At 44.1% G+C, this 19,013-nt stretch overlaps 1 protein-coding gene across 1 annotated transcript in view; it reads left to right on the top strand.

Annotated features, from left to right (window-relative positions):
* Window positions 1-6,610: 6,610 nt before the first annotated feature.
* Window positions 6,611-19,013, top strand: part of QPT (quinolinate phoshoribosyltransferase) — a 38,743-nt gene continuing 26,340 nt past the window's right edge. The window contains exons 1-5 of the mRNA XM_086791143.1: window positions 6,611-7,141; window positions 7,226-7,359; window positions 7,691-7,824; window positions 9,341-9,404; window positions 9,538-9,620. Of these exons, the coding sequence (XP_086647269.1) occupies window positions 7,032-7,141; window positions 7,226-7,359; window positions 7,691-7,824; window positions 9,341-9,404; window positions 9,538-9,620 (525 nt within the window). The 5' untranslated portion in view covers window positions 6,611-7,031. The remainder of the gene's footprint in view (window positions 7,142-7,225; window positions 7,360-7,690; window positions 7,825-9,340; window positions 9,405-9,537; window positions 9,621-19,013) is intronic.

The following is a 19,013-nucleotide window of genomic DNA, read 5'->3' as shown; positions in this document are numbered from 1 at the left end:
ACTTTGGAGTTTTACTTGAACGACACCACGTTCATATACTCCAGATTGATGAGTTGGCCACCAATTTTAATGCTTCTTTTGGCATGATTAATGTCCATTAGATGGCATGCATTGATTTTTATGATCAACTATGGTTTTTATGGATTTGAGGAGCTTTTATGCTTTTATCCATGGTTTTATAAGGATCTTTTGGATAATATCATGTGCTTTGAAGGTAGCATTTGCCTTCGTTTTTGCACGTAATTTTAGACTATGTTCCTTGTACTTTTGTACATATTCCAACTTAGATACCTAGTTGCTTATATATCTAGGTGAATTGTTATTTTTCTACCCTAACTTTATTGAGTTTATTGGGTAGTTATCATTAGGAAAGGCGCCAATAATTCAAAATTCTTTTCTAATGATGTACTCGAAAAGAAAGAGTTATTCCTTGATGTGGTCTCAGGAATATAGAGACAGGTTTTAGTATGTGAAAGTCTAGGATAAGGCCATCTTATTCCTTTTATATAAGATTTTATTCATATTTCCTAGACGGCATACTAGAGAGTTTCAAATTAATAAGGTATGTATGGGTGGTATCATAGTGGTATGGGATGCTAGCGATCCCTCACATATATTATGTTATGGGATAATTTGGGATCAAGATTGTTGCTTTGCTTACATCACTTAGCATGTTGACCTCAACATTCAAAGACAATCTCATTTTTTGAATTCATTTAAAGTTATTGTGTAGGCATTCTCTAGATAAACTTCTTTTATCTATATCCTTCATGTATTGATGAGTGTAATCTCATCGGCATTTTCACTTGTTAAAATCTCTTTCTTTCGAGTTCAACGAGTCTATCTTGTTGTGTTCGGATTAAGGAAATTTGGATTTTTTCTTTGTTGGCATTTCTTTCTCTAGTTCCGTACTTTAGGTGATTTATACAGTCAACCTGATGGTTTACGGATGGACATATGTGACTCATTGAGACGTTGATGACTCTCTATGTTGATATGGGTAACTCGGGACGCCGATAATTCCATGAGCAAATGTGGGGTACATCAGGCCCCGCCGATGGATACCTGGTTCCTGCTGTTATAATGCCATGTTTTTCCTACTTTATTCCGAATGGTTTACAACGAGGAAACTACTTTGAGTATGAGTTCCTTTGATCATCCCCGTTGTAGAGGATATGCTTCGTGCATAGTCTCTAGAAAAGCATCAAATTGGGAAAAATATCTTCCAATGATGGAATTTGCATATAACAGTTTTAAATATACGGCTATTGGTTTTAGTCTGCTCATCCTTATGTATGGGTATCAACCCAGGGCACCTATTGATGTCGGTCTTAAGGACATCGAGCTTGATGCATCGAGGGATTTCTTGCGTGATATGCAAGAAATACTGACCGAAGCTCGAGATTTTATTAGGAGTACTTAGGATAGGGCACGGTTCTATGCTGATAGAGGACACTCAATTTGGTCTTTTGAACCAGAAGTGTTGGTTTATTTAAAAGTTCCTAAAGATTTTCAGACTTTGTCAAAAGGAAAATGCTCGAATTTATCTCCTAGATATTGTGGTCCATTTCGATTTATACATCGGATTGGCACGGTTTCGTATGAACTTAAACTACCTCCACATGTTAGAGTTCATCCAGTCTTTCATATCAATAGATTGAAAGGGAAACTTAGAGGTGAGGATAACATAGTTACTCCTCAAGAACTCGTTGAAGTCGAAGAATTATTCTATGTTCCACATGAACCTGATAAGGTACTTGAATTCAAGGAAAGAAAACTTTGTAGTTGACTAATCCCTAAGGTTAAAATTAGGTGGAAAGATAGGAAAATAGAGGATTTGACTTAGGAGTCGGTTGAGATTGTTCAACGCAGTTCTCCTTCTTTTCATTGTAAGAGTGCAATGTTTTGAGAGAGGGGAAGTATGTTATGTGCACATTATGTGTGCAAATACTAGGAGGCTAACCCACATTAGGCTTGTGAGCATGGGAGCATGGAAACAAGCTCTAGTGGAGCATGGGTTAGGACTAACCTTAAGGGTTAAGATTAGGGTCACTCATGGGAGATGGAGAGTCAAGAGTCACTTAAGGGCCCTCCTATATAATAGGGGCATGGGGCACACTCTAGGGGGGCTTAGGCTATGGTCTCTTTATGTTATCTTGAGGCTAGGTTATGTTATGTTCTCTTATATAGAGGATAATAACTACTCACCTACCATTTCACACTATAGCTACATGCTGATGGATTGGAGTTATACCTCTTGATGGTATGGGACATCAAGGTAAAGGTATGATGTACTTCATTAAATTCATGTGTGCGTCCCTTGGGCTCAGGGGTGGTCGAATGGATGAGTTTATGCCTAATTTATGCATGTTTATGCATAACAATTATTTAGAGAGATCTTAGGGTTTTAACATGTGGATTGACTTAGTTTTGCCCAACTTTGAGCCTCTAGATGCTCTATTGGTCGTTGCCCCCTTCCTATTTTGAACGCCATCCTCAGCATATCTTCTATATATTCACGTGGTGGGGGAAAGTGAGAAGGTGGTGGCTGCATGAAACCCTTTGTTTCGAGGTACATGGTCTCTTGCCCTATGGGGTTGGTGGGTTGCACGGTTTCCAATGCCAATTGTCCGCTGTTAGCCTGGTTTTAAGGCTACATGCTTGCTTTGTGAGATTGAGGCCATGTTCTGTGAATGCTTTTGTGGATCCCTTTGTGATGAGGTTGTCCTAGACCTTGGCTCTTTACCCTTCTCTGGGTTCCTTGTTCCTTGTCCAAATGGAGAAGAACTGGAACTAGGTTCTGTGAGACAAAGACACTTCTATGATAGGCTCCTATGGAGAGCAACACTCTTACTTGCCTTGTGTGTGCTTACTGTGGGTGTATTGTGGAACACAATTGTATATTGATACAATTCCAAGAGGAACCGATTGGGATGGTAATACCAAAGGTGGAGGTGGGTATGGCATTAGTGGCGGTATGCACATACCTCATGGTATAGGGTTATGATGGGTGCTAGATTATGCAGCAGTTGAAAAGCATTTAGTATGGGCAGTAGGGCTAGTGGTTGTTTTAGCATCAGGAGCATAGGTTGTGGTGTTGGGTTTCCGTGGCACCAACACTAGGTTGTATCATGGTTCCCATGGCACCAACAATAAGCACAATATTGTTTTTGTCTAGGCCTTAGCATTGGACACTTTGTGTTTATATGGTTTCGATGGCAGATTGTATAGAAAACCATATCTCTTTGTGGGAATAAATGTGGGTGTCTTTTTTGAGGTGTTGGTTGGGGCTCACGCTAGGTTTTTGCCCTTAGGACTAGCCCTGTCATTGCTAGCCTAAATGGTTTAATAGATTTTTTACCAACTCATCCATGCTCATGTCCTTGACTAGGACTCTAGTTGGTGTTGGTTAGGCATCATCATCGATGATGCGTCCCCTATCTCTTGGTTTGGGTGGACGACTTCTACATCCTTATATTGTAAGTTATCTACTAGCAGGTCTATTGCCTCCTCGTGGGCGACAATAATCATCAAAGACATACTGCCTAGACTTGTAGAGATGGTCATGAAGCCTCTCGCTCTTAAGATAGATCATAAGTCAATCAATGAGCTATAGATTATCTAGTCTTTCATGGGAGCTGCATCTCATGTGGAGATACTTTGGTTCTAGGCGATATATAGTCCTGTATGGTTTCTCCCTCCTCCTACTCGAGGTTATAGATCTGTGTGCAATTGGAATGCATCTAGCTCCACTGGGAGAGAATACTTTGTCTCAAGACCACGTAGCTAGACTTTTCTAGTGGGTTTAGTGACCTAAATCATTGGCTTGCTCTGCCTTCAAGGCGAAGCAAGAATAAGAAGATCTTGTTGGGATCATCAACGTGTCCCATGGCCTCACAAATTTGAACAAACTTCTCTAGGTACTGAATGAGATCTTCAATTTCATCAAATTTGGTCATCATCCTTGAGATGTGGATTGACTTAGTTTTGCCCATCTCTAGATGCTATGTTGGTTGCTGCCCCCCTTACCATTTTGAATGCTATCCTTAACATGTCTTATGTGTATTCACGTGGTGGGGGAATGCTATTAGGTTGAGCAGAACTAAACCAGGGGCCTCTATAGCAAACCCAACCTACACTATCGGATATTGATAATACCACAACACCCAACCAAGATATATGCAATCAATGTTTTGTCAGTTCCACCCTCTAGAGGCACAGTAGATTTTAGACATGTATAGGACAAAAAGAACTAAAGTAATAGTTTTTAAGAGGATATACAAAAATTGCAAAAGATACTCTGAGTACATGAACTAATAGCAAGTGTTTATTTATATATAATAGATCAAGATGGATGGACTGTTCAATATCTACGTCATCATCATTGTACAACTCAACATCTATGATGCCCTCAGGTAACTCCAAGGGAATGGTAACATTTTCCATCCATGAAGGAAGCATGATCAACACAAACCACTCTGTCCGAAATGAATCAACCATGTCCATTTGAAAACCTTCACTCCTTATATGTTGCACCTAGGGTTCCAATACAAGAGAGAGATACATGATATAGGTCTTCGTGTTTTCCACAACCACTCACCCACTCCTTCACAATTGAGAGAAGAGAGATTATGCAATCGGTAATGATAACTTGACAACACTAAATAGTTTTACACAAGAAAGCTTTTGGAATCTAGTAACACACCAACCCAAAGATCACCACAATAACACACCCAACACCTTTTAAACCAATGACCATCTTAACTTGAGGGGAGTAAAGCTCAAACCTCAAAGGGGCTCACCTAACCCACACATACACCAACCATTGTCGTATCAAAGGATTTTCATAAGCTCAAGTCTCATGCTCTTGGAAGGTTTAAATTATGTGCAATAAAGCAATCACAAGATGGCGCTATACACAAGCAACATACAAAACCCTAGCTCAAGATCAGACTCAGGTTCAAGTGAGAAAAAAATCAAACGCAAATAACTATGGGTGGTGAGTTAAGAAGGGAAAAAACAGCCAAGCTCTCCAAACTACGAGTTCACCCTCATATCTTGAGAAGAGAAAATACCATAAAAGTCTCGTTTACAGTTTCAACAGAGCTATTCAATAAGTTTTTAGCTTCAAGTCCATAGCGGTCTTCATAGAGTCACTAATCTCCTCTCTTCACAGAATCTTCCACAATGATTATTGCTCTCACAACAGAATTATCTTCCTAATCACCCTCACTCTCTCGTTTACAGTTTCAACAGAGCTATTTAATAAGTTTTTAGCTTCAAGTCCATAGCGGTCTTCATAGAGTCACTAATCTCCTCTCTTCACAGAATCTTCCACAATGATTATTGCTCTCACAACAGAATTATCTTCCTAATCACCCTCACTCTCTCTTGTAGAGCTTGATGAATCAACAGCAAGTCAACGTTTCCATCTTCTCCCTTATAGGCTAAAAAAAACTTTTTGTAGTAGTACTTCCTTGCTCTCGTATGTTCTTGGGACCTTGTTTATTTAGCATGAGGTGATGGGCATTAGAAGCATGTACAGAGTAAGTGTACCAAATGGCATCACCTCATTGTTTTTGCTGGTAGCCACCTCATCGCCTTCATCAACTTTCCTTTTGTGCACCATCAACTTGCCAAAGACGATTCTGTTATGGATCAGTCGTGTGGAGAGTTTCATATTGTTTGCCAGCGACTATTACCTGTCGCCATGCTATGTTATGCCATATGGCTTACCTAGTGTCATCATCTTTCCTCTTTAAGTTCCCATATGATGGTCATCAGTGAAATTACCATATCCTCATCAACTGCAAGGTAGCCGTTGGGGCTGGCCACGCCCATGTTACACCCAAAACGTTAGTATAGTCCAATACCACTTGTCCAAAAAAAAGGTCTTCGAATACCATCATCCCTAGTCACCAAGAATACAAGGCATGGAAGAGTCTTTGTCAAGTATTGCCATCATTTCTTGAGCCCATGATCACACACAACAAGCGAATGCTATATTTTGTACTACATATGATGAAAATGCATGTACATGCCGAAAATGCAACATTCATTTGGACACATAAGCTTTTTGCCAGCTAGTCTAGATTTTCCTCTATAAAGGCAGAAAAAACAAAAGCAAAAACACTTGACCAATGAGTATATCAAGGTAAAGGACATATGCCTTGACCACTCCTATACACGATTTTGGGGTTTGTTTTTTCCTCTTAACAACTTAAGAAGGTGGTGGTTGCCCGAAATCCTCTATTTCAAGGTACAGGGTCTCTTGCCCTATGGGGTTGGGCTACACGGTTTCTAACGGCACTTGTTCTTTGTCATCCTGGTTTCGAGGCTATAGGCTTGCTTTACGGGGCTGAGGACATCATGCTCTGTGAATGCCCTTGTGGATCCCTTTGTGATGAGGCCATCCTAGTCCTTTACCCTTCTCCGAGTTCTCTATTCCTCATCCAAATGGAGAAGAACTGGAACTAGGTTCTATAATAGGCTCTTATGGAGAGTGGGACTCCTGCTTGCGCTGTGTGCGTTTATTGTTGGGTGTATTGTGGAACACTTGTCCCTAACGTTATAGCAAAAGAAACATGTCCTATTTTTCGTAACTGTAGGTGATGGGTTACTTTGACAGTCATGGTCTGCTTGGGATAAACCCACCCGAGGATGGACACTAAGTACAACAAAAGATACATGTCATGTTTGCAGGTGTTGGGCTGCTTTGACAGGCATGGTCTGCATGTGATAAACCCAACTCAGGATCGATATTGAAACATTATGGCATCTAACATGGTTTGATGGGAGCTAACCCTTGCGGTTCCAAGAGCTACTCCGAGCTATACCCAAAGATACGGCAGTTGAATGATTCGGCATGAAGTTTGAGGCTTGCGGCAAATCCCCTCCCCCCACGCGAGGTAATGTGCCAACGGTCTAAAAGCGACTGGAATTAGCGGCCCTTGGAATGAGTTGTGACGGGTAGTCGCAGACACAGAGAGAGAGAGAGAGAGAGAGAGAGAGAGAGAAAGAAGGAGAGAGAGATGTCTTTGCTTGGAGGCAGCAGCACATTGCATCTGCAGTCCACTCATTTGTCTGCGAGGTTTCCTTGCTTCAAGAAATTCGTTACATTCGCAGCAGCTTCCAACCATAGGTAAGCTCATACTATTACTTATCAGGCTCCAAAATCCTACATACTTGTCATCATCTACATGAATGATTATGATGACCATTGCAGAGTGATCCCTGCCATAGCCAAAGTAGCAGTCGTTGCTGAGAGAATGGTGCGGCCTATACCGCCTCCCGTCCATCCTACTTATGATCTCAAGGGCATCATCAAAGAGGCACTACGTGAAGATGCTGGGGAGATGGGTAATGCATGCAGCTTACATGCATGCGTGCACACACAGACAGTTACATGCATACATGCATCCATACATACGTAGATACATAGCGAAACCACACACATGCGTAGATATGTGTGTGTTCACTAGTGCTATATGGGTATTTGTGTGTGTGTTCACTAGTGCTATATGGGTATTTGTGTGCACAAGGCTTTGGTCAAATGATGTTACATATAGCTAAGACCACTTCCTTTGGTTGGTTTTTGCTCTCTTGAAGAAGCATCGGTTTGAGCACTAGTGCCTTTTGCAGGCAACACAGTATGGTTATTAGCTGATTGGTGAAAATAGTTTTTTTTCAGGGGATGTCACAAGTTTGGCAACGATTCCACCTCAAGTGCAGGCAGAGGCACAATTTTTAGCCAAAGATTCTGGTGTTATTGCTGGTATTGCAATGGCAGACCTAGTTTTCAAGGAGGTGGATCCTTCTTTGAAGGTAGGAGAAAGCATATGTGTGTCAAAATGATCAGCTTTTCGATGCCGGCATCGAGCTTTTGTGGTTTCTTCTTGATGTTGACATTGAACCTTTGTGTCTTCCGCCCGATGCTGGACTTGATCTGATTTGTCGTCTTCATTTATTTTTTGTTTTATTGCCCATTCCTTTTTTCAAGAGTGAAAGTTGAACAGGGCCATAGAGCATCCTCGAATCTTCTGTAGCACCTCCATTTGTTTACATGTGCATGCGGTGTTGCTTCAGCCGCATTATGATATGCTGCAGCATTGGCGCCATTTGGGGCAAGGTCTGCAGATTTTGCAACTTCTTGAAAATGCTTCTCTGTTCTTGTATGCTCACTTCTACTCTTTACTTTCATACTTAATCTAAGAGCTTTTTCCTAGTGGAGTGCTGGCCTAGATGTAACAAGCAACGAGCAGATCTAACCTTATAAAAAACAACATCTGCAAACTCTTGTGTGCTCTCCACGTCATAGCAGCTTTCCCATTTGTGCTGCAAGCTGATGGAGGCGTTGATTTTGGTTCACGTTGACCTTCTCAACTTTGTTTCGTCTTCTTTTGGCTTGGGTAACTATTGAGTTTTTACAAGAAGAGAAAAGTTAGATGCAATTGCTCATCACCTTCAACATGTCCAAATCTTGTTCCTAGTTTTTCTTGCAGCCATTTCAAGGGTTCAATGCTTGTAAGTTTCTCTCAAACAACCTCCCTGCTTTTCAAAGATGTTCATTGCCTGGGGGAAGGTTTCTTCCAGATTTATCTAACTGGCTTGTGACGATGAAAATGGCCTTTCATTTTCCATATTATCATGACTTCAATTTGGCCTCAAAAGATAAACATATCTTTCCAATCACACTAAGCTTTGTGGGTTTATTCAGATATTTTCACATGCATCATCTCCAGGCAAGGATGCATGTGTCATGACTACTAGGGAATACGAAGGTTATGGTTTAGGCAAGGATGCATGTGTCATGACTACCAGGGAATACGAAGGTTAGGGTTCAGCAGAGTGGTAGCCTATTTTTATGAAGGGCGAGAGTGAATTGAGGATTAGGGATGCACATATGCAGACTAGGATCAGGCATGTGATGAGTTTCCAAGTCCTTGTGACACATGGCCTATGGGAGTGTCAAAGCTGGGTATCAAAGGAGATGATGTAGAGAACAATAAATCAGCAGCATTTTTTGCAACCAAAAGTAGTGTAAATGGGCCAGAAAGGTGCTAGAAAAGTGTCTCCATGCTTGCATAAGAGCCAATATATTTGGTTTACACTTATTCATTCAAATCTGTTGTGTTTATATGCCATTATGATGACATGTCAAGACAGCGTTTTTGTTTTCTTTTTTCCCCGTATGCATACAGAGGGGGTGTTGTTGGCCACATTTGGATAACTATGGTGAATCGTCTCTTAAGTAGAGGCACATGCCACTCAAGCTGAAACGATGCAACGTTTTATTTCTTTTTTGGATTGCAAATTTTGAGTATGGCTTGCAATGTGGCAGGTTGAGTGGACTATTCAAGATGGTGACTCATTGACCAAGGGCTTGCAGTTTGGCTCTGTTTCTGGTACTGTGTAGGCTTCAGTTGTTAGTGTCTATTGATTTAGTCAACTACCAATTGACTTCAAGAACACATTTCAATCTGTACTTCATTTTCTCAAAACCTTTGCTTGAGCTATGTTCTGTTCAAATCACTGCAGGCAGTGCAAGAAGCATTTTGTTGGCAGAGAGAGTCGTTCTAAACTTCATGCAGCGTATGAGTGGCATTGCAACTTTGACTAAAGTATGTATTAATTCTTTAAGGCTTGTGACATCTTTAATTTTACGAATCTTCTCAGCACTGATTTTTTACCCCCCCTCCTCCCCCCTCTTCTTTAAAGGATTGTTCTATTAGTAAAATGAAATTACACTAGATAGGAGATTATAGACCCTCTGATGAAATTAAGAAGCAGCCCTCCTTGGCTTGCCATGTCATGTGTACGCTCTCGAGTGTGACGTGGACATGCTTCTACCATTGGCTACTTCAGAGGTCGAGTACATGGCCTGATTCATGTGTTTGTAAGGGCTCTTGTGCCACATCATTGTAATATTGTCGAGGCGCCCAATGTGCGGCCAAGTGTTGACAGAGTTATTTGGTTATTGTGTGAACACACTTAGTTGGACATTATTAGGGTTCCTAGAGTTTGGTAACCAACTCACCAACATTAGACACTATAAATAGAAATCTAGGCCTTAGCCATATTCATTCATTGATCATCATTGAGTCATTGAGAACTCAAGAGCATTGCTGCCAATGAGTATCTATTTTCATCATTGTATATATTTCATGTTAGTCATACATGGTAGATTAGGTCATCTTGCTCTACTGTGTACTGAACATGAAGTACAGGCAGTTTGTGCATGGGTTTAAGTCTTTGGTTAGGCATTAATCACAATCAATCAATTCATAAACATGCTTCCGAAACTCAATACACAGACCTTTATATGACCGTATGCTCTTATGTGTGTGTGTGTGTGCGCGCGCTTGGAGTGTGTGTGTGGGAGTGTCAAATCCCCATAGGATCACCTCGTAGAACGCTCCTGGTACAAGGCTCGAAACCTGCAATCAAACCAAACAAACGTTAAGGGGATGTAGGCCTGACTCACCTCCCAACCTTGACAGCCGTGGGCAAGCCCACAAGTCTTGGCTGTCCCCACCGAGTGACAAGCTGAGCTAACTAGATGGATGTATCGACCAATCTCTACCTCGTGACGTTCCATACCGCCACGAAGCTACCCTCGAGGGCTTCGAGACTGCTGGCGGCCTTGGCTACATAAAGCAGGTGCACGTTTGCACTAGATTCAGGCTCCTGACCATAGAGCTCTCACAAAGACATGCGAGACTGTATGAACTAATGACTAACCTTGGCCACCCTTTTATAGGCTCTTGGCCGGTCATCGGGCGTCCACGCTTGGGCGCCCGCCCATCCATACTTGGGTGCCCGCCCGTTAGTCTATCCCTAACTCAGCTCGCCAATCAGCTTGCCTAGCTCCAAGCTTCCCCAAATCTCGAAGCTAGTCTTGTGTGCGTGTATCACACGGTAGATACACACATCCCGAGAGCATATTTTGATACCAAGTTCTACATTAGTGGGAATGTCGTAGTATCTAGTCCATACTATGCATGATCGAGTTGATGGTTTATTGTCTTTTGGATGAGTACCATGAGGTTATAAATTTCACTTTCTTATAAGGTGAATTTGGGCATGTTCTCTTGGATTCATCTAGGTATATCTTTATGCTGTATTAGCGGACATGCAAATTTCACATTATGAAGTTTTCGTCCAAGTTGTAGCCAATTGATATTGTGTTAATTCTTTCTATCTTAAGTGGTGCATTATGCCCTATCAACTACCTTTTTGATGTAATAATTCTTTCTATTTGTTATGATCCTTAGTGCTAGGCTTCATTATGACTGAGTCTGCCGGATGCCCTGTATCTTCGGAGCTCTAATAGAAACTCAGTACACAGACCTTTGTATGAATGTATGCTATTATGTGCGTGTGCGTATGCGTGGAGGTTGTGCATAGTTGTTTGCGAGACGTGTACCACACCACAGGCATATAAAAACAACACAAAGTGAAACGAGGAGCATGGTATGACACTGAAACGTTTTCTTTTCAAGGTTGTTTCGCACTAGTCGTATGAAACGATAGAGACGTTTCGTGATGTACGGTACAATACGTTTCCGTTGAAAAAGTTTAAAGAATTGATTGTTTTTTAAAACCCATTTCTTTTGAACGTTTTTCTGACCCTGTTTTTGGCTGTTTTTTTCTAGTCGTTTGGGGCGTGGGCCTTGGCTCTCTTATATAAGCTCTCTCTCTCTCTCTCTCTCTCTCTCTCTCTCTCTCTCTCTCTCTCTCATGCTTTCTCTCAAGCTCTAGTGACTAGTCTCTCTCACGCTCTCTCTCTCTCTCTCTCTCTCAACTTTCAAGCTCTCTCTCTCTCTCTCAAGCTCTAGTGACTAGTCTCTCTCTCTCTCTCTCTCTCTCTCTCTCTCTCTCAAGTTTCAAGCTCTCTCTCTCTCTCGCTCTCAACTTTCAAGGTCTCTCCCTCTCGAGTCCTGCCCTGTAGGGCCTAGGCTCTCTCTCTCTCTCTCTCTCTCTCTTTCTCTCTCTCTTTGGCAATGACTGTTGGAATGATGGTCCTTCACATGTATTCTTTGGTCCTCTAGCATGGGAAGGCTCTCTATCTCAAGGGAGGATGTGAAACTGGCCTTCAGAAATCTGACGGGTGGTGGAACAAACACTCGCATACAAAACACTTCATCACCCATGGGAACTTGGAAAAGGAAAACAAACAGGGGAGCTAGAGTGCTCCTGCAAATAGTACAAGGACACCGATTGGCCCCAAAACGTAGTGGCGCCCCTTGCGGTATTTCTGTACTTGAACAAAATTTGAATACAAAGTACAACTTGTTGAATCCTCTACCAATAGGATCCCTTTTAGCTTTTCACCCAGGACTTCCAAATAAGAACTCTCGCTAATACAACAAAGCATTCCATAGAGAAGGCACACCTGTACGACACCTCCCTGCTTGAAAAGGTCTTCTCCATCTCAACCATGGATTCCACAACCCTTTCCCAAACATCAGTAGGGTTGTACCAAACCACATGTCCTTCCTATAGTCACAGCTTGCATGTATCCTCGAGAAAAACTAGAACCTATTCACATGAATCCAGAGACATGCTTTCCACATGAAACCGAAGACCTGTATCTGATAAACCATAGACCTGTATCCATAAACCATAGGCTTGTTTCCTCGATACCATAGTCATGTTTCCTCTCGAAAACCAATGTCCTATTTCCATGACAGATAAACCATCCAAGCATGGTTGCCAAGACCTAGAGAGATAAAGATAGAGGACGTGTCAAGCAATCCTTGAATACACATAAGTCCAAGACGAAGAGCAACAACACATCTCTTCCAAGAACATCATCCTGTGCATTTGTAGCTTGATTCTCTGTATCCCAATCTCGTGAATAAGGCCTGCAATCCATGATGAGAGAGAGAACAATATCCACGCACCAAGGCCTGTAATCCATTGAGAGAGAGAGAGAGAGAGAGAGAGAGAGAGAGAGAGAGAGACTGATCTATAGTCTCCACCCCTGCTTCCATCTCCGGCCGTGCACTCCTCTATTCACGAAGAGAAGATGAGAGAGAAGACTGTTCTCTGAATATTGGTCCATGCTGCAAAACACTGCTCGCTTGGCTACTTCCACACGTGCAGCCACTTGGTGTAGAGGGCCTCCCACCTGGCATCCGCCTGGCTGCCCGACTGGCTGCAGAGAAACTCTGGCCTGACGCTTGCCTGGCTGCCCGTTGCTGGTTGCTCGTCTGGTTGCTCGTCTGGTTGCCTGCTTGGCTGCCCGATGCTGCCCGATTGTAGTGCATACGCAGCAGCAGTGCCCGTCAGAAGAAGCACCCGGCGGCAGCAGCAGCAACCCATGCGGCGGCGGCAGCAGCCGCCCATGCGCAATAGCACCCGGCAGCAGCCCCTGCACCAAGCGTACCCATAGCAGTGCCAACTCCACATGGCGACCTCTCAAGGGGATGCGCCCGCTGCTCCATGCGCCACACGGTGATGATCCACAAGGCGACCTCCGATCCCAAGATGATGCGCCACACGCCACACACCACCTTTATAAAGAGACGATCGCTTTTCAAAAACGCCAAAAGCAATCAGTAAAACGCATGCTTAAAAATATAACAAATTTTTTTAAAGCCTTCAAAGGTTTATTAAACCTTAGAAACTTTTAAAAATCCTTTTTGTCCCCTTTCACAGTTGGGCTGGCCACACTTATGAATTTCCTTTTCATATCCACTGATGCCTGTCCACACTGTCCATCCCGTGCCCGTGCCCATGCCTATGCCCACCTGCTTGTTGTCCAAAGGGAAAAACACAGGGTCGTAATATACCCCCATTTGGAAAATAGCAAGCGTCCTCGATTGCACTTAATAACACAATAAGCATCCAATGAAGAAAGAGTCCCCATATGACCAAAGCAATGCCCCTCCCCAGTGCATCTGGGTAATGAAACAATGATCCTGAACAATAAGGCCATAACGTCACATCGAAGTGACAAACAACTCTTGCTTGTTTCTTTAGAACTTGGAGCAAAAGTTTAAAACCAAGTGGAAACACGTAACCTGTGTTAGCCAAAAACAAAACCATGCATCATTCTACATATGACACATATATGCATTCCACATATATGCATTTGCAAACAATATGCTCCTGAAGATGCTCTACCCACTCCAAAATAATAGTCTAAGGGTTGCTCGCAAGCCTTACACCCATGTATATCCCACAGTACCCACGATTGATGGTACAACATGAGCATATGAAAGCACTCAATGCATCTAAACTATACATCCACTAAGTACTTCCCACATATATCCCTCTTGATGCTTTACCCACTCTACTTATGGCCATCCCGCAGGAGCCACACTCAGTGATGCATCCATGAACATAATAAAGTACTTGATGTATCATACCAATATACATGCATCTCATCCTGACACATCCAGAGTATTGTCAGAATGCGCAGCGGAGATGATGACCAGATCTGGGAACACAAGAGCAAAAGCGCATGCAGAAAAACAGCACAAGAGAGAGAGAGATGTAGGCGTGTAACTCTGCTCTATATACACAAGAAGATCCCGATATGATACAATGAGTGGTATGGGGGTGGGGGCCTATTTATATGCCCCCATAGCAGCAGTCGGCCTGCTGTAGGCAGCCGACTGGCCCTGAGAACTCCATGACCAGCATCACATCTAGTCGGCCAGATCATCAGTAGTCGGCCAGCTCTGGCATGGAGTTGTGGACCAGTTCAGCAGTCGGCCAGCAAATGGGCTGCCTCCCAAGCCACAAAAAAATGGGGAAAATAGGGGAAAAATGCGAGGAGTGAGGAAAAATGATAAAACACCTCATAAGGGCGGGCACACCCACAACAAAGGCCCTAGTGTATAAATCTAGACAGGAGATGACTTCTAACACCCCCTCTCAGCTCCTAGCTGTGAAACCAACCACATGGAGCTGGGGTGCCGCTTGAGCAAATCCTGAGAGAGCGACTTCGTGAAGAGGTCCACCGTACTATCCTCCGTTGAACAGAACTCTAGCAAGATGTCATCAGCAACGATCTGTTCACGAACAAAGTGCCTGTGGAGATGACCATGGGTTCCTCCAATGGAAGCCCAAACCTGCTATGCAACCTCTGCATCCTCACCACCTCACAAACAGCATCACAAACAGCCCGGTACTCTGCCTCTGTTCTCGACAAGGCAAAAGATGACTGTCTCCAACTGCTCCGTAAAACTGCTCCTGGGTCTGAAGTAGATCCCCTCGTGTCCGGATCTCCTCCCCAAACTGAGTCACTCCAACTGTGGAGTCGGACTCCATCCAACAATCCCCCTCGTGTGTACAAGAGTCCCTGATCCTTCGCATGCCGCAGAAACCACAGGAAACGCAATCCTGCCTCCCAAAGAGTCATCTGCAACCATGAGCTCAACTGCCTCATCAAGAAGCTCCCGTCCAATCTGGTGTCCATCAACCAAATCAATGAACCATACAGCTTCTGAGTCACAGAGACATCACACTGCTCACAAGGATCAACACCTGTTACGGTGCACAAACAAGTCTTGGAAACTTGATGAAACCTGTCAACCACCCCCTCTGAATCCGGAACCACAAAACCTGGAGAATCCACCTCCTTCTGCAAGTAATCAATTGCTACCTGCCTGGCTTTCCAAAAGGTCCCCGTGGAAAGAACATCCTCATCGACTGGAGGTTCTATGTCCCGAACACTGCGAGACATCAGAGTATAAGTGACGTGTTCAGCTTCCTCTGACTGTCGAACACAAGAACTACCAACATCAGTACTGGAAAGTTCCTGCCAACTGCTGCCATCTACTGGCAAGCTACCCACCATCTGGTCCCGGAAAGCCCGCACTTGCAGCGTATCCACACTTGAGTGGCCATTACCAGACTGCCACTCATCACAAACCTGAGGACCTGGGAGAGAGAGTGCTGAAAGCCTGTAAACTCCATTCTCCACTCCGCCTTCCCAAACCACCTGGCCTGTTGCTTTGTCCAAAAGAGCAACAAAATGCTCATCAAACTCCACCCGTACGCCAGTCTTGCAAACCTGATGCACTAACAACAAATGAAAACCAAGTGCCGGAACATACAACACCTGGGAGGAATGCTTCCCCCCTCTGCCATCGGGAACTATCTCCATCCTGCTCTCACTGTGAACTGGGATAGTGGATGTATCACCAGTAAGAATATGACCAGAAAGCCTGGAGAGATCCTGTAAACCGGAACGGGAAGGAGTCATGTGCCTGGAAGCACCACTATCGAGAATCCACTCCCGAGTATCCGTTGCGGAGAATCCTCCAATCTCCTCCGTGCCTGAAGAAAATGAAACATCGGTGTCCATCACCTCCAGGTGCACGAAAGCCGGAGTCTTCATGATTGCTGCTGAGGAATCTTCATCCTTCTCGGTCTTCCGCATGGGACACTGCCTCCAGTAGTGACCTTTCTCGCCACAATCATTACAGGTCCTCTCTGCCTTTAGTTTCTCGCGGTCAGTAACGGACTTCTTCTCAGAAGACTTCTCCGACGAAGCCTTCCCTTTGCCCGTGTTACGGCCTTTCGACCGTTGGCCAGTTAAGGCCTCCAAACCTCCACCCTGAGGAGGGTTCGTGAATCGTTCCTCTTGGTCCAAGACCATGGGCACAAGCTCCTCCCATGTGATGGTGCTGAGCCTGCCACCACTGGTAATCAAAGACGAGTAAAATGCTGAGTACGAAGAGGGCAAATGTGACAGCAACGTGATGGCCATGTCCTCTGACGATATCTCCTTCCCAGCCTGAAGAACTTCCTGCTGAAGAGCCTGCAGCTTGTTAATATGCTCCCGCATTGTCGACGACTTTGCAGGGTTCATAACCCGCATCTGTACTTCCAAGGAAATCCTCTTCATGGGCGATACCCTGTTGTAAAGTGAGGCCAAATGCTGCCATATACCTCTGGCCAGCGTCATATGCTTTACATGATTGATTACCTGTGGTGTGCAATTGAGAAAGATAAATGAACGGACCCTGGCGTTGACACGATCCCACATGTGTGCTGAGCCTCCCAGTCCTTTCGGGTTGACGGTAACTCCCCTTCCTCAACTTCCGGCCGTGGAACCCCAACAATGACGAAATCAGCGAGGTCGTAGGACTCTAGAATAGATTCCATCATAACCTTCCATATGCCGTAGTTGCTCCCGTCCAACTGATGGTCCACCGGGAACGTGGGGAGTGTCGGGATCTTCACATGTGTCTCGGCCATCTCAAACAGATCTGCCATTGCGGGGATGTACTCTGAAAAGGGTGGGTGGATGGGAATGGGAACAAAGAAGAACTAAAACCTGCAAGTGGCTGTCTAGCAAATTAGCCTGCCTTCCTCTTGCTTCTCCTCTTCCCGAACAGTCCAAAACAATCCACCAATCAGCCACAAAACAGTCCCCCTCTTGCTCACACAAATCCCAAGAACTATCTAGAGCCTAGGGCTCTGATACCATGTCAGAATGCGCAACGGAGATGATGACCAGATCTGGGAACACAAGAGCAAAAAACGCATGCAGAAAAACAGCACAAGAGAGAGAGAGATGTAGGCGTGTAACTCTGCTCTATATACACAAGAAGATCCCGATATGATACAATGAGTGGTATGGGGGTGGGGGCCTATTTATATGCCCCCATAGCAGCAGTCGGCCTGCTGTAGGCAGCCGACTGGTCCTGAGAACTCCACGACCGGCATCACATCCAGTCGGCCAGATCATCAGCAGTCGACCAGCTCTGGCATGGAGTCGTGGACCAGTTTAGCAGTCGGCCAGCAAATGGGCTGCCTCCCAAGCCACAAAAAAATGGGAAAAATAGGGAAAAAATGCGGGGAGTGAGGAAAAATGATAAAACACCTCATAAGGGCGGGCACACCCACAACAAAGGCCCTGGTGTATAAATCTAGACAGGAGATGACTTCTAACAAGTATTACCCATGTATTCCCAAGGGTACCAGGATCCAATGGCACGAGAATACCATAATACCTCGGAAAGTGTATAAATACATGCACAGATAGAGTTTGATCCATATATCCATGAACCAAACCAACTCTAGGACTGCTCACAAGACTTATGCCCTTCATAGAGTCTCGAAGTGTTAGCTCAGGTTGCTGTGCAGACTTTGAACTAAACCAAACCTTGCCATTCCAAAGGAGATCAACTCGAGAAATAGCATCATCTCATGTGACTAGTACACAATATCATAGAAGTCCCATAGGCAGATGTACTGTCAGCCTCAGTGTAACTTGCGGCGGGTGCTCGGGGGACTAGGGCCTTTGACACACTTGTTGATACCATCAATGCATATTAAAACACTTAACATGGCCATAGCCTTAACACATATCCATCATCACTTTGCATAAAACATAAAAGCTGGACAAAACGTCCACAAATGCTGAAAATGGAGCTTGCACGTGTGACATTGCATAGAGGCCGGAATGGGCCGACCCCCCCCCCCCCTTGGAGTATTTTATTACCCAAGGAGAATAATATCATGTACAAGCTTTGAGGGCCTTACTCTCCCCACGGGAGATGCCGGATTATCCATATACAAATGCCATAACACAGCCCAACACGAGGCAACCAAGCCGGAACATAGGCTGTAGAAATGCCGAGCCAACAATATAATCCATATATCTCCGTGTGGGTATTGATTCTTCTGCAAAAACCACGGGTCTTCATGCAATAGAGCTGGTACAGCAAGTACAACTCTCCATTCAGCCGGTACAGCAGGTACAATGGTTGGTACAGCCGGTACAATGGTTGGTACAGTAGGTACAGTGGTTGGTATAGTCGGTACGGTGGTTGGTACAGCAAGTACAGCAAGTACAAATGCTGGTACAGCATGTACAGTGACTAGTACAACAAGTACAATGGCTGGTACAGCAAGTACAGAAGCTGATACAGCTGGTACATGGGTGGTACAACAAGTACAAGTACAAATGACTGGTACAGCCAGTACAAGTACAAGTACAAATGATTGGTACAGCCAGTACAATGGTTGGTACAACAAGTACAAAGGTT

The sequence above is a fragment of the Cibotium barometz genome, chromosome 56, assembly GCF_041138505.1.
Source record: "Cibotium barometz isolate CiBa-2024 chromosome 56, ASM4113850v1, whole genome shotgun sequence".
NCBI lineage: Eukaryota > Viridiplantae > Streptophyta > Polypodiopsida > Cyatheales > Cibotiaceae > Cibotium > Cibotium barometz.
Note: the sequence above shows the minus strand (reverse complement) of the source record. Positions and strands in the feature narration are given on the sequence as shown.